General features: G+C 39.6%; 1 protein-coding gene across 6 annotated transcripts in view; it reads right to left on the reverse strand.

Annotated features, from left to right (window-relative positions):
* The window catches only part of ZNF385B (zinc finger protein 385B), a 384,342-nt gene that overhangs the window by 12,679 nt on the left and 358,899 nt on the right, over nucleotides 1-12,764 (reverse strand). For all 6 annotated transcript variants that reach the window (XM_075829528.1, XM_075829525.1, XM_075829527.1 and 3 more), the window contains one exon: nucleotides 1,117-1,359. In XM_075829528.1, coding sequence (XP_075685643.1) covers nucleotides 1,117-1,359 — 243 coding nt within the window. The remainder of the gene's footprint in view (nucleotides 1-1,116; nucleotides 1,360-12,764) is intronic.

A 12,764-nucleotide genomic window follows, 5' to 3' on the forward strand; every position in this document is an offset into this window, starting at 1 on the left:
CCTAGCATCATACTTATGTACGATGCTAGGAGTCCCTGCCTCGCTGCCGGACAACTGTCCCGTACTGAAAACATGATTACAGTACGGGACAGTAGTTCCACGCAGAGGCAGGGACTCCTACCGTCGTACATAACTATGATGCTAGGAGCCCGGCTCCCTGCACTGTGTTCGGTCCGGTACTTGCGGCCGAAATTCGTGCGTCAATTATGGACGTAATTATTGTGTGTGCACATACCCTTAAGTTGTTTTGTCAAGTCTTTAGTCAAGTTGAAAAAATTCAGCTATTTCCTCTTTATATCAATTTATTGGAAAGCTGTGTGGCAATAGATATGTCATTGCAGCTTCCACTGAGGTTGTCATCCAGATTTTTTACAAAGTGAACACTTGTGCTGTACCTTATATATGTGCGTCTGTGCTTCCCACAGTACTAAGAATAAAATATCATAAGAAGGTGTATAATGGGTGTTCAGGTAATTCTAGCTATGTGGTGATATTGGAGAAGGAGATATATTACTATATAACTAGGGAGATCTAACATTTGGTTGAGTGACAATTCTTGTGGGGGCTGTCATCACATCCAGTCTGATCGTTACTTATCTTTGCCAGTTACTAAAATAAGAAGTCACTAAATAACATCTTTGAAACTGTTACAGGTGTGGCATGGTTACAACAAGGCAGCATGTAAAAAAAAAATATGACACAATGTGGATAATAACAGGATAGACCCTAATTGTAATCAGAAGGCCAAAATCATAGAGTCATCATAGTGGAGGTGAGTGTCGCCTCTAAAAATAGTCGTCAAAGTGTGATAACAATGATTTTATCTGTAGGGTGATAAAGGGGTTGAAGTGTCACTGTCACTGTCTCTGAAGAGTTCAGAGTTTTGCTCCTCTGATACAGCGTACTAATTCCTCTCCCTCCCTCCCTTCACAAAGCTGTAAAGTTACATTATTCTGTCTGCCTATAGCCGCCACAAGGGGGAGCTCAATGCATTTTGATTTCTACAGCTCCCACTCAGGTGCATGAAATGCATATGCAATAAAAACCACCTAGTGGCACTGTGGGGTATTATTGGCAACTATACTGTAGGTGAAAATGTGAAAATGTAGATCCTACCTGTATTGTGTGCCTCTAGCTGTGACAAAGAATTGACTGCTACTTTGCATAGTGAACAGTACAATAGTTTCTTGGCTTTCTCTTCTTCGGACTCAGAAACATTGATCGCACTGCCATTGGTGCTCTTCATAAGTGCTGCCGGTATCACTGCTGTTAATGCAACCTCTGACTTGGCGATGAAAGACTTTATCTCCGCCATACTGCGGCTAATAGAACTGCTGGCTTTTAATAGTTCTCCTTCTCCTAGAAAGATGAAAATACATATAAACGATGTAACTACTGCACATAAACACATCATCAAGTATTTTTCTACAACTTTTATTATGGGGGACATTTGACATTTACAAGCAATTACACAGAGATGCAAATAGTTTGAAAAGGAAGAATCGTGTTATTCATCCATCAGGGGAAGGGTCCACCAGTATAATTTGTCTGATTATTCTCTTTTGCACATAAATGTCCCAGCATCCTTATCACTTTCAATGGATGACTAATTCCCGGTGGAAAAAAATAGAACCAAACATGTAATTGGGAACCTCGAAATGTGCAATATTGTAAATATTAACCTATATAGGGAAAATCTATAAGTGTAAAAATACAAATAACCAGAAAATATTGTAGGACATGCTATGATATCATATATGCAATGTGGAAAGCCATATTCCTAATTTACAAGTTTGAAGAACATTTATTACCGACAATTTAAATCAATTGATCTGAGTTTATGTCACCATATACCATCCATGCTACATACACAGAATGATCATAGGCTTTAAAAATAAGATTCGGTTATTCTAATAATTTATGTTTATCCAACATTATGGTTTTAATAGAGATAGAAATTTTTTGTGAACATTTCTTTTACAATAACCTAACAATAAAAACTGTAATAAAGGCATTCTCATCACAGATAACCCCTTTAATGTGATTTAGCCAGGGGAAGTCGCCTGCAGTGGCAGATTTAGGGGAAATGTCGTTTTACAAATGTCCGCTCATATGAATTGTTGTCCAGGTTATACAGAGTGAGAACTGCTGTTTGTTAGCGATTCTCTATTATAGGGGGGGGGGGGAGTCACTGATTGGCAGTAGTCACTGTGTATAGGGAAAGAGAGAATTGCTGCCACCCAGCAGTAAGTGTGCCATGGCAGGCGGATGATTGGGCCATTGAATTACGAATCCATGTATGTACATTAGCCTACTGAGATTTTGTATGCTTTATGTATTACTTTGTGCAGGAGGGGTGCCAGACTAAATCAATGCCCCTAGTGAAAGAAAGCCTTGATTCATTCCTCCTGTACGTATGGATTATGTAGACATTGTGAACTGATTCAGGACAAACCATCAAGATAAATAAAGGAACATAAACAGGTCCCTGTAAATGTATTAGTGGTAATGAGATAGATTAGATAGATAGATAGATAGATAGATAGATATGAGATAGATAGATAGATAGATAGATAGATAGATAGAGATAGATAGATAGATAGAGAGAGAGAGAGAGAGAGAGAGAGAGAGAGAGAGAGAGAGAGAGAGAGAGAGAGAGAGAGAGAGAGATAGATAGATAGATAGATAGATAGATAGATAGATAGATAGATAGATAGATAGATAGATAAGCAGATTTGGCTATGTCTTTACATTCAGAAGAACAGTCATTATTGAAAAAAAAAATAATCATACACAGCAGACAGAATGAAATGAAGATAGTATGGAGATTCATTGGTAAATCTAAACAGCCCAGACAATAATGTAAAACTCTGATTCATAAATACAAAGCTAACAGACAACCTCAATGAGGACTATAGCAAAAGAAAGCATCAGATTTAAGTCAAACAATAATATCAATTGATGTTGGATGAGATCATAGGTGTCGGTCTACCATCAGTCTGGAGCACCAAAATAAGTGGCTTCCAAAAGAATTGCATACCTTATTGTATAATAAAAAGGTTACATGAGGGTCCATAGAGTGGTACCAACAGCACTGTTAGTATGTGTCTATATAAGCATAGTGGATTGTCTAAGTTTTTGATTTAGATCTACTACGCTATTCCGCCAAAACGACGGAACCCTTGCACAATTGAGACAAACGTTAACCATTTGCACCGGATCCGTCACCATTGAAATCAATGGTGATGGAAATGGAAACCTATGGTTTCCGTTTGTTTCTGTCAGGGCTCCGTTAAGACGGAAAGCTCAGACGGAACGTCGGAACGGTGCCCTGATGCAGATGTGAACGAAGCCTTAGCTGTAGTTTCTCTTTACTTTTCTTGAGAGCCTTCTAGGAAACAGAGGGAGGAGCCTACTACACGCTGCTTACGCTGCCAAGCATTATGGGAACTGTAGGCTCAGCAATACATGCCGGGAACACAGGTATCGATAATTAACAAAAATTTTTGCACACATGGTCTTATCATGTTGGGTACGGTATGTAAACATGTTTTTTGCTATGATTGTTTTGGGGGGGAGGATCTCAGAAAACCCCATTTAGGACAAGTCCTCAGAATTATGTCCTCTGTGGGCCCATGTCATAAGCCTCATACACAAAGCCATATTATGGATCCATGCCAGTGTTCTATGTTACAGATCCGTGATATGGAGCTAATGTTATCTTCTGGGGGGGGTTCTTTCCTCTTTCTATTAACATACGTAACGCTTATGGAACAAGTACGGGACCCAAATTTTACAGAAAAAGTTGTGATATCACACAGAAGAAATACAGGGTTCCTCATGAAACAATATTTTTCATTTGTCATGTGAATGAGGCCTTACACTGAGCATTGACCCTGTTTTCAGTGCAGTACCTTATCCGGAACATGTACACATCTGTATCGGGGCAGCGACTGCATCCAATAAATGGCGGAAAGCTGTTATTCTACACATTTGTCTTAAATTGCAAGGGTAGATTTTCATTAAACAAACCATGGAAATTAGCCGTAAATGGCAGCATTTAATCTATCCATTCTAGTCATAGGCCAAAGTGTGACAATCTGTTAAAATGGCAAATGATTCTAAAGCATTGATAGTTCAAGCTGCCATTTATATTAAAGCAATACAACCGCCGACAGCAGAATGTAATGTGAGAATTGCTCATTTTTAGATTGGCTTAGTATGGGGCAGAGAACATGCAATTATTCTGTAGGCAGGCTTTAAATAGAGCAGCCTTGTGATAAAATATACCAGAAATAGTGTGTTCTGAACACAAGATAAGCATAAGAGCTACAGAGCTAGAACACACTCCAATACAGAAATAATGTACATTTAACATCGGAACAAATAGATATAACAACTCGAACGATTTACTGCTATATATAGAGTGTAATGTTTTATATACGGTAGGGATTATTATATAGCGTCTGCTTTTTTTTCTCTTTAAAGCAACAAATTTATTAAAAATGGGTGCCAGTGTCAACCTATTAGCAGCTAGACGTTCATTACATTTATTTGATTAATCTTTATCATTCCCACAATGCAATGAGTTTGCATAGACACAAAAATAAGCCCCTTATTCTACATAATAACATTTCATTGTATTTGGCTCCAAAGATGATATCATTCTCGCCGCTGCTCATCATTTGTAGGATTGGATTGTATACAGTTATTTTATATCATAATAATAATACTAATAATAATAATTTAAAAAAAAAAAAAGACCCTTACCCAATGGCAGAGATTTTTGCCATTGGATTAGGGTCTTCCTTTAAATTTTTACCAAAAAACTGGGGACTTGATATATTTAAACAGTTCAAGAATAATTTTCATCTTGAATTTCACTCTCAAACCACCACTTGCCCTCAACTGCAATATTATCTGCCTTTCCTCCACTTAAAGGGTTTTCCAGAAAAAGAAAAACATGACTGCTTTCTTTAAAAAAAAAACCAAAAAAAAAAACCTGCACCTGTCCACAGGTTGTGTGTGGTATTGCAGCTCAGCCCAATTCACTTCATTGGAGCTAAGCTGCAATACCAGACACAAACCATGGACAGGTGTGGTGCTGTTTCTGGAAGAAAACAGCCATATTTTTCTAATCCTGTACAGCCCATTTAAGGCCACTTAGTATTTTGGTCAGTATTTTGCATCGGTATTTGTAAGCCAAAACCACGCAGGGGTCCAAAACACGGAAGAGTAACACTTCTTTACATTATTCTTTTTTTCTGTATGTTCACACGGTTTATTTTCAGGCGTGTTTTGGATCATAAAACGCTCGTATTACGTTCCAAAATACACTTGAAATACGCCTGCGGACAGTTTCTTACAACCGTGTTGTTCATATGTGCCATATTTATATGCTGCTGAGTTAAAAAAAAAAGCCTCATCAAAAAGAAGTGATATGTCTCTTCTTGAAGCATTTCCGAAGCTGATATTCCATTGACACTATAACAAAACGCTTAAAAAATATTCCTCAAAATACGCTTGAAAATACGCTTGAAAAACGGGTGAAAAACGCTTCCAAATATACTTCAAAAACTCTTACAAAATTAAAAAAAACACTTTGAAAATCAGCTCCAAAAACGCCTAGATTCAAAGGCTATTTTCTCTAGATACCCTGTATTTTTCTGCCTCAAACGTATGCTGTGTGAACATACGCTTATAAATACTGATGAAAAATACTGAACAGACTGCCATGTAAAAGAGGCCAAATAAGATGTCCCAACTTAATGAATTGGCATGATCAAGTGGCAATTAATATTTTTAAAACTAGACTTCCATGGCGACAGTCGCTGTAAAATTGTGGTTTACTTTGACCTGCACATGATTTTATTGCCTCCCTATGGGGGGGGGGGGGGGGGGGGGCAGTGTACATAGGATTTTTCCCACATAGGGATAAATTGAGGTTATGGAAACCTGTGATTTACTGTGACTATTGTGTGACTGCAAAACGTTAGGGCAACATAACAACTTTGGCCGTGGCACATGTCGTGCTTGTGGACAAAAGGCAGATGTGTTAGACTATTCAAAGAAACTTTTTCTGAAGAGACTTAAATAGAGAAGTTCTGCAACCAAAACCATAAGTAAGATCAAAAGAAGAAGTTGCTTCATGAAAGGTAAAGGTGGCAAAATATAATATATTATAACACTTTGCACTCTAATAGTGTCACTTGTGCTAAAACTAATGACAGCAAGCTGAGGAGCATGGAAAATGTAAGGGGGTGGAGGGGCAGGGTGTGCCCGCCATGTTAAGTCCTTTCTAGTTGCCCTTCTGTATCTGATGTTCCCCATAGTAGAAGCAGATATATAACAGGGCATTAATATGAGTGCACTTACTGGGGATGCAGAAGTCATTTTTGTAAAGACTGTGTCCTGACTGGACACATTGGAAAGAGGAAGCGCCTGGGAACATTTTGAGAGAGCGGGAGGAAGGCCAAATGTAATAGTTGCTAAGACCAACCACAGCGTGTGTATAAAGAGTCTGAGGAGTGAAACCTCTGATAATTTGCTGAATGTGCTTGTTGATGTGTGCCTTCTGGGTTCCCAGCTTCATAGGTAAAGTTGGAAAAAGTTGTGGGGTTTCCTCAGTGTAACTGATCCTGAGGCCCACGCTGTTGTGCATGGACAGCAAAGTTACCAGCAAGAATTATCAGAGTTCCGGGAGGGTGAAATTACTGGATTTCATGTAATTTTCGTGTGGAGTCATGATTGTACCCTAACAATAGACTGTAATCTTATTGCAGTCTCATAAAACACTGCTGGCTTCTATCTTGCAACAAAAAGCCTGTTTTGGTAAAGTATTTCTCAACCTTAGTTTTTATGTGCATACGAGTCTGAATGGGTAGATTTGGTATTCTGCAAAGCAGTAGCGTTAAGGCTTCCTTCACATCTGCGCTAGAGTCCCGTTCCGACGTTCCGTCTGAGCTTTGCGTCGGAACGGGACCCTGACTGACACAAACGGAAACCAAAGGTTTCCGTTTCCATCACCATTGATTTCATTGGTGACGGATCCGGTGCCAATGGTTTCCGTTTGTCTCAGTTGTGTAGGGGTTCCATCGTTTTGACGGAATCAATAGCGTAGTTGACTACGCTATTGACCCTTGCACAACTGAGACAAACAGAAACCATTGGCACCGGATCCATCATTATTGAAATCAAGGGTGATGGAAACGTAAATATTTGGTTTCCGTTTGTGTCAGTCAGGGTACCGTTCCGACGAAAAGCTCAGATGGAACGTCGGAACGGTACCCTAGTGCAGATGTGAACGGAGCCTAAGCCACCACAAAACCTGACAAGTCACCCATGAGGCCTACAAAGGTACTGATTTATTAAACCCTAAGCTACTGCTGGGGGGTAGGTTACATTGGAGAAACCAAGCCTCCCACTTCAGTTGAGGCCTAGGTTGATCCCTTGGAAGCATGTGTTCTATCTCATTACATATTTATCTGTAAAATAAAATCTACTGTTGCTCTGTAGATCCATTACGTGTATAAAAATGAGGTTTCCAAGTCCTGCCCACAGAATAATGAAAGCAAGATTCTTGGAGGAGCAGAGGTACAGGATATTAAAGAGGCTCTGACACCAGATTATAAGTGCCCTATCTCCTACATAATCTGATTGGCGCTGTAATGTAGATAACAACAGTGGTTTTTATTTTGAAAAACAATAATTTTTTAGCAAGTTATGAGCAATTTTAGATTTATGCGAATTAGTTTCTTAATAGACAACTGGGCGTGTTTTTACTTTTTACCAACTGGGCGTTGTACAGAGGAGTGTATGACGCTGACCAATCAGTGACCAATCAGCGTCATACACTTCTCAAGTTTTTTAAAGAAATTTCTGCACAAGGTGTGGCTTTCCCTCCGAATACAGAATAACATAATGGTACTATAACCAGAAGCTTTATAACCCTCAGTTGGAGCAAGGTATTTCAAATTATTCCCTTTGGATCCAGCCACCTTCTATAGGCACTGACACCTGCACTGTTTTAAAACCCTCCAGGGTCAGAATACACCAGCATTCTATTGTAAAATGCTCCAAGAAATAACACACACTAAATGTCTATTTGTTTTAACACTTTTTATGCCTACCTGGACGGTGTCTAGAGAAAGTGGTGTGGCTGATTGGACTCATTCTTAAAAATTTAGGAGCGTGGTACTATGTCTTAGCTGGTCGCATCTCCTTGCTACCGCTAAACATCATTACTCCAGAGAAGTAGGTTTATCACACCAATAAGGTAATATCGGAACTTGAAACCTGGTAACACTACGGCTACAAATAAGAAGTCTTTCTAGATATGTTGTTATAGTGAACATGATGACACCTACTTTTATACTGGTCTAGACATGCTGCAAGCATTTACGCATGGAAATTGGATAAATATGATATTAATAGAAGCTTCACGCAGTAGATAAAAATCCTGCACAGTTTTGATGATAGAGCCTCTTCTTTAATGTCGCTGCTGTATTAGTTTATTCATTTCTCTAGGGACTTGCAGAACATTTTCCTGTCAAAACTGATTAAAAATATAAACTGTACATGTTCAGATGGGTCTGAGTCAGGAATAAGTCCCAAAATACATTTATGTTGAGCTTTTACTTCCTGAACATCTAACTTTCCTCTTCAACCTGCTGTGTCTCTAGTCCCTAACATCACTCTAAAAAACGAATGAGAGTATTATCAATTCAATGACATGAAAACAGAAACTAGAGAAGAGGGGGCTCAAGATTTTTCAGGAATGACCTTTTTAATTTACACGTCGGAAAGGAGTTTCAACACTGGAGGGGACGACGGGCATGAAGATAGTTCTACCAATCTAACCTCTTCTCAGCAATAAGGGATAATCTTTACTTATGTGGTGATCATCCAGTTTTCTTAGACCAATGGAAATCTGCTCCACCGCTCCGAAAAGGTATTGGCCGCTTGATGTTTAAGGGGTTCTCTGCTTTGAAAATCCCTATTTTTAAAAAGGGTTCCTTGACAATAAATTGATCACAAAGTGTCCCCCTGCTGGGAACCCCAGCGATCAGCTATAATCTATGTGGAATCCTGCCAATAAGTGTTGAATTTCCTTGCAGCGCCACCACAGGGGAAATGAAGCACTACACAGTGCTAATTCAAATCAATGGATTGTCTGTGTAATGCAGGACAGGACAGGTCCTACAGAGCGAGAAACACACTTTGTAACCGCTCTCCACTCTGGCGCAGAGATGAGAATCCTGAACAGGGGGCCCTCTCTATTTATTCAGAATTTCCTAATAGGGTTTATGAAACTGGGATTTCTAAACCTGGCAACCCCTTTAAGACTTTAGCATTTAATAAGAAAAATCGACCAAGAATTTCCCAAATATATTAATGAAAAAAAGTTTCTAATTTTATAATTTTTGCTTTAATCACAAATTATTTTTTTATAGTAATATTCCCCCAACTGTAGCAGTGTTTTTGCATGTATAATGTTATCAGAAGAACAGGCCAATACTCAAAAAATGTTGAATCATTTATCTGATTAAAGGGAATTCTTTTTATCTAGGTCTGCCTTAGTGCATTAGTACATATACAAAGGGATTGCAGGTATATGAAGTTTCCTGGTCATAATTTTGGCCAAAAATTCAAATAGAACAAAACTGCACTGCCACATAATTTTTCACATTTTTTTGTTGTAAACAATAAGTAACAATTACTTAGAAATGGTATTAAAGGATAGTTGTAGCTGGCTTGTCTCATCATCACAATCCATTTTTAAATTGAAGTCTGCTCAATTGCCATGGCTCCAGTTTTAGGAGCGATCAGTAGTAAGGGAAATGTAGTATCCCTTTCAAATGATTCAATGATACCATGCAATACATACACGGAAGAGGGCCCCCCAGTAAGATGTTCATCTACAGTAATAAGGCATCCAGGGGTTCGTCTAAATGAGACAACCCCTTCAACATACAAATCTTTAAGGGTGTAAAAATGATTGAGCCCAGTTTAAAAGACCAACATGAAAGCCTTAGTGTTTCTGATTGGCCAAAAAGGCTCACGGTACTCCATTATCACTGTACGCATTGTAAATTGTAATACGTGCAGATTCACATATTAACATGTCTTTGTCAGGGCACTTTACACATGCTTTAGTAGTCAATGTTATATCTGATTATATATCTAATTGTAAGGCCTTGTGCATAGTAGGTCTCATATCAAAATCTTAAAGAAGAAGTGGCCTTGTTAACCACAGCAACCAGAGTTCAGCTTTACAGGCCATGGAGACCTTTGCACTGAAGTGCAAAATTAAGCAACTTTTAAATAGTCTTCACTAACAATATTCTGTAACTCCTGTGCATAGCTGATTGTCCTGCATTTCTGACATTGAGCCGCTCCTGACTATATCAGCTCTCTCTGCTCTCTCCCTTCTCTCAGTGTTAGACATAGCAGCAGAGAGGGGAGATTGTACAGGGAGATCAGATCAGAGAGTGGAAAGGGAAGAAAGCATCTTAGGCTTTAGAGAGGGCAGATCACACATGCTGTACAGTATCAAAGTATAGATGGGGAGGAAAACACCCAGGGCGAGGGAGAGAGTCACATAGTCTGTGTTTTTGTGTAAATAGAGAGGAGTGCACCCACAGCAGACTCTGCAGGGGGAGTGAGGGAGGGAGAAATCATACACTCACTTTATTCTAAAACAAAATAATTGCATGCTATATCTTACCTTATAATAAAACATAAAATTGGTATACATTTGGTAAAGTTGAATATTTGGCCATGACATGGTGAATAAAGCTAAAGAGGTTCACCTTACCCGACCTTGTTGCACAATCAACAAAATAGCTCCCTTATAATGAACAAAGGGCTATGTGAGAACCTTTTATTCCCTACTTTCTTAACACTACAGTTTCAGAAAACCCAATGAGTTGAATAATGAGATTACGAGCGGCTGCATTATTTAAAGAACTGAGTGTGTTTTTCACCTGCAGGTGTGTGGTGTTAGAACAGTGTTGAGAAAATGAAAACATGTTTAACGGAACTCAGTCGTGTTACTTAAACCTGAAAATGAATTATGTGAAAACAAGACTTCTGTGAATTCACAGCATGCAGGAGGTCACTGCAAGGAACTCTAAATGATTCTGGCTTGAGATGTAAATCTATTTCAGAAATAGATCGGATGAAGGTGGGATCTTCTTAATAGAATATGATACATAATGATTTCACAGTAAATGTTCATATACTGCAAAAATATATAAATTAATATTACAGAGCCTGTCACATGGAGTCCCCACAACTCTGTACTATGAAGCTATAGGCACTCTGTTTGACGCTGTATGGTGCATCCATACGGTACTGTTAATTCTAGGGGAAAATATCTCAGTAATATGGCATCCGTTGGAACATGGAAAAATCTTTTGGACCTGCAGTGGTTTTGACGGGATTTTAATTTTAATGCTTGTTCATTTTATAGAAATACTTGTTACAATGCTTAAAGCGTAGCTAAACGTTTTACAAACTTCTGACATGTCATAGTGACATGTCAGAAGTTTGGATTGGTGGGGGTCCGAGCTTTATTTGTAGTGTCTTTGGGCAAATGATATGCATTATTTGATTCTAGTTTGATGCTAAAGATGAGAAGATATGGTTATTATTGAAGGGCATCATGCTCTCCGAGAGTATGATCTCTGGCAAACCTCTTCAATTACAGAGTGCTTGCAAGAAAATAAAAAGTTTGGTTGTCCATGACAATTCTTAGTTGAACATGTTTATAGTAATAAAGCTGTGACTGATCCCTCCACGACCAAATTTCATGATCAAGTGTGGTTATTTATTGGCCAGGGAATTTAGGACTTATTTGAAAATATATTCAAAGGAAAGGGATGGCCACAGTATAAAGTGTATATCTTGGAATTTCCTTCAAGCAGAGTAGCAGAAAAAATAAAATGTACTGTAGTCACATAACATGACCTGGTGTAATTTGCTTCTTCTTGTTTAGAGCAAACTGTTTTCAATTACGTTTAATGGATTCTGGATTGCAGTAAATTCTCCTCACAAAAAACACAAATGTTTTGTTTTGAAAATCTGAAGTTTTCGATGTCTCCGAGCATGGCCGGCCTTAGATATGTTCGACTAGTGCGGTCGCACAGGGCGCCAGACACCACACTGCAAGAGGGGCCACAGCGAGTGTGCGTATCCCCGCGCCGTTGCAACTACCAGCGGGGATACACACACTAACTGCAGCCGCCTTTCCACCCGGGCGCTTCTTCACTTAGTGGCCGTCGCTACCGATGTAGCAGCCATAGCGGCTGCTAGCGGTGACACTGGGCATGAGGGCGGTGGCGCCGCTAGCAGCTGCTGCGGCTGCTATAGCGGTAGTGACGGCACTATAGCAGAGCAGGGAGGTATCTCCCTGCTCTGATATCTACTAGCGCCACTGTAGCTCCCTGAAGGAGCGGAATCCCCGTGTGGCCGGGGATTCCGCTCCTGCAGCGTTGCTTGATGTTTCTGTCCATATATGGACAGTGACATCAGGGGAAACTCCTGAAGCGGAATCCCCGGTCACAGCGTTGCAGACGCTATGACAGGGGTTTCCACTCCAGGAGAAGCCAATGACGTCATGGACACAGACGACAGGAGCTTCTCCTGGAGTGGAATCGACGGTCATAGCGTCTGCAATGCTGTGACCGGGGATTCCGCTTCAGGAGTTTTCCCTGATGTCACTGTCCTGTCCATATATGGACAGAGACATCAAGCAGCTCTCC

Source organism: Rhinoderma darwinii, chromosome 6, assembly GCF_050947455.1.
Source record: "Rhinoderma darwinii isolate aRhiDar2 chromosome 6, aRhiDar2.hap1, whole genome shotgun sequence".
NCBI classification, from domain to species: domain Eukaryota; kingdom Metazoa; phylum Chordata; class Amphibia; order Anura; family Rhinodermatidae; genus Rhinoderma; species Rhinoderma darwinii.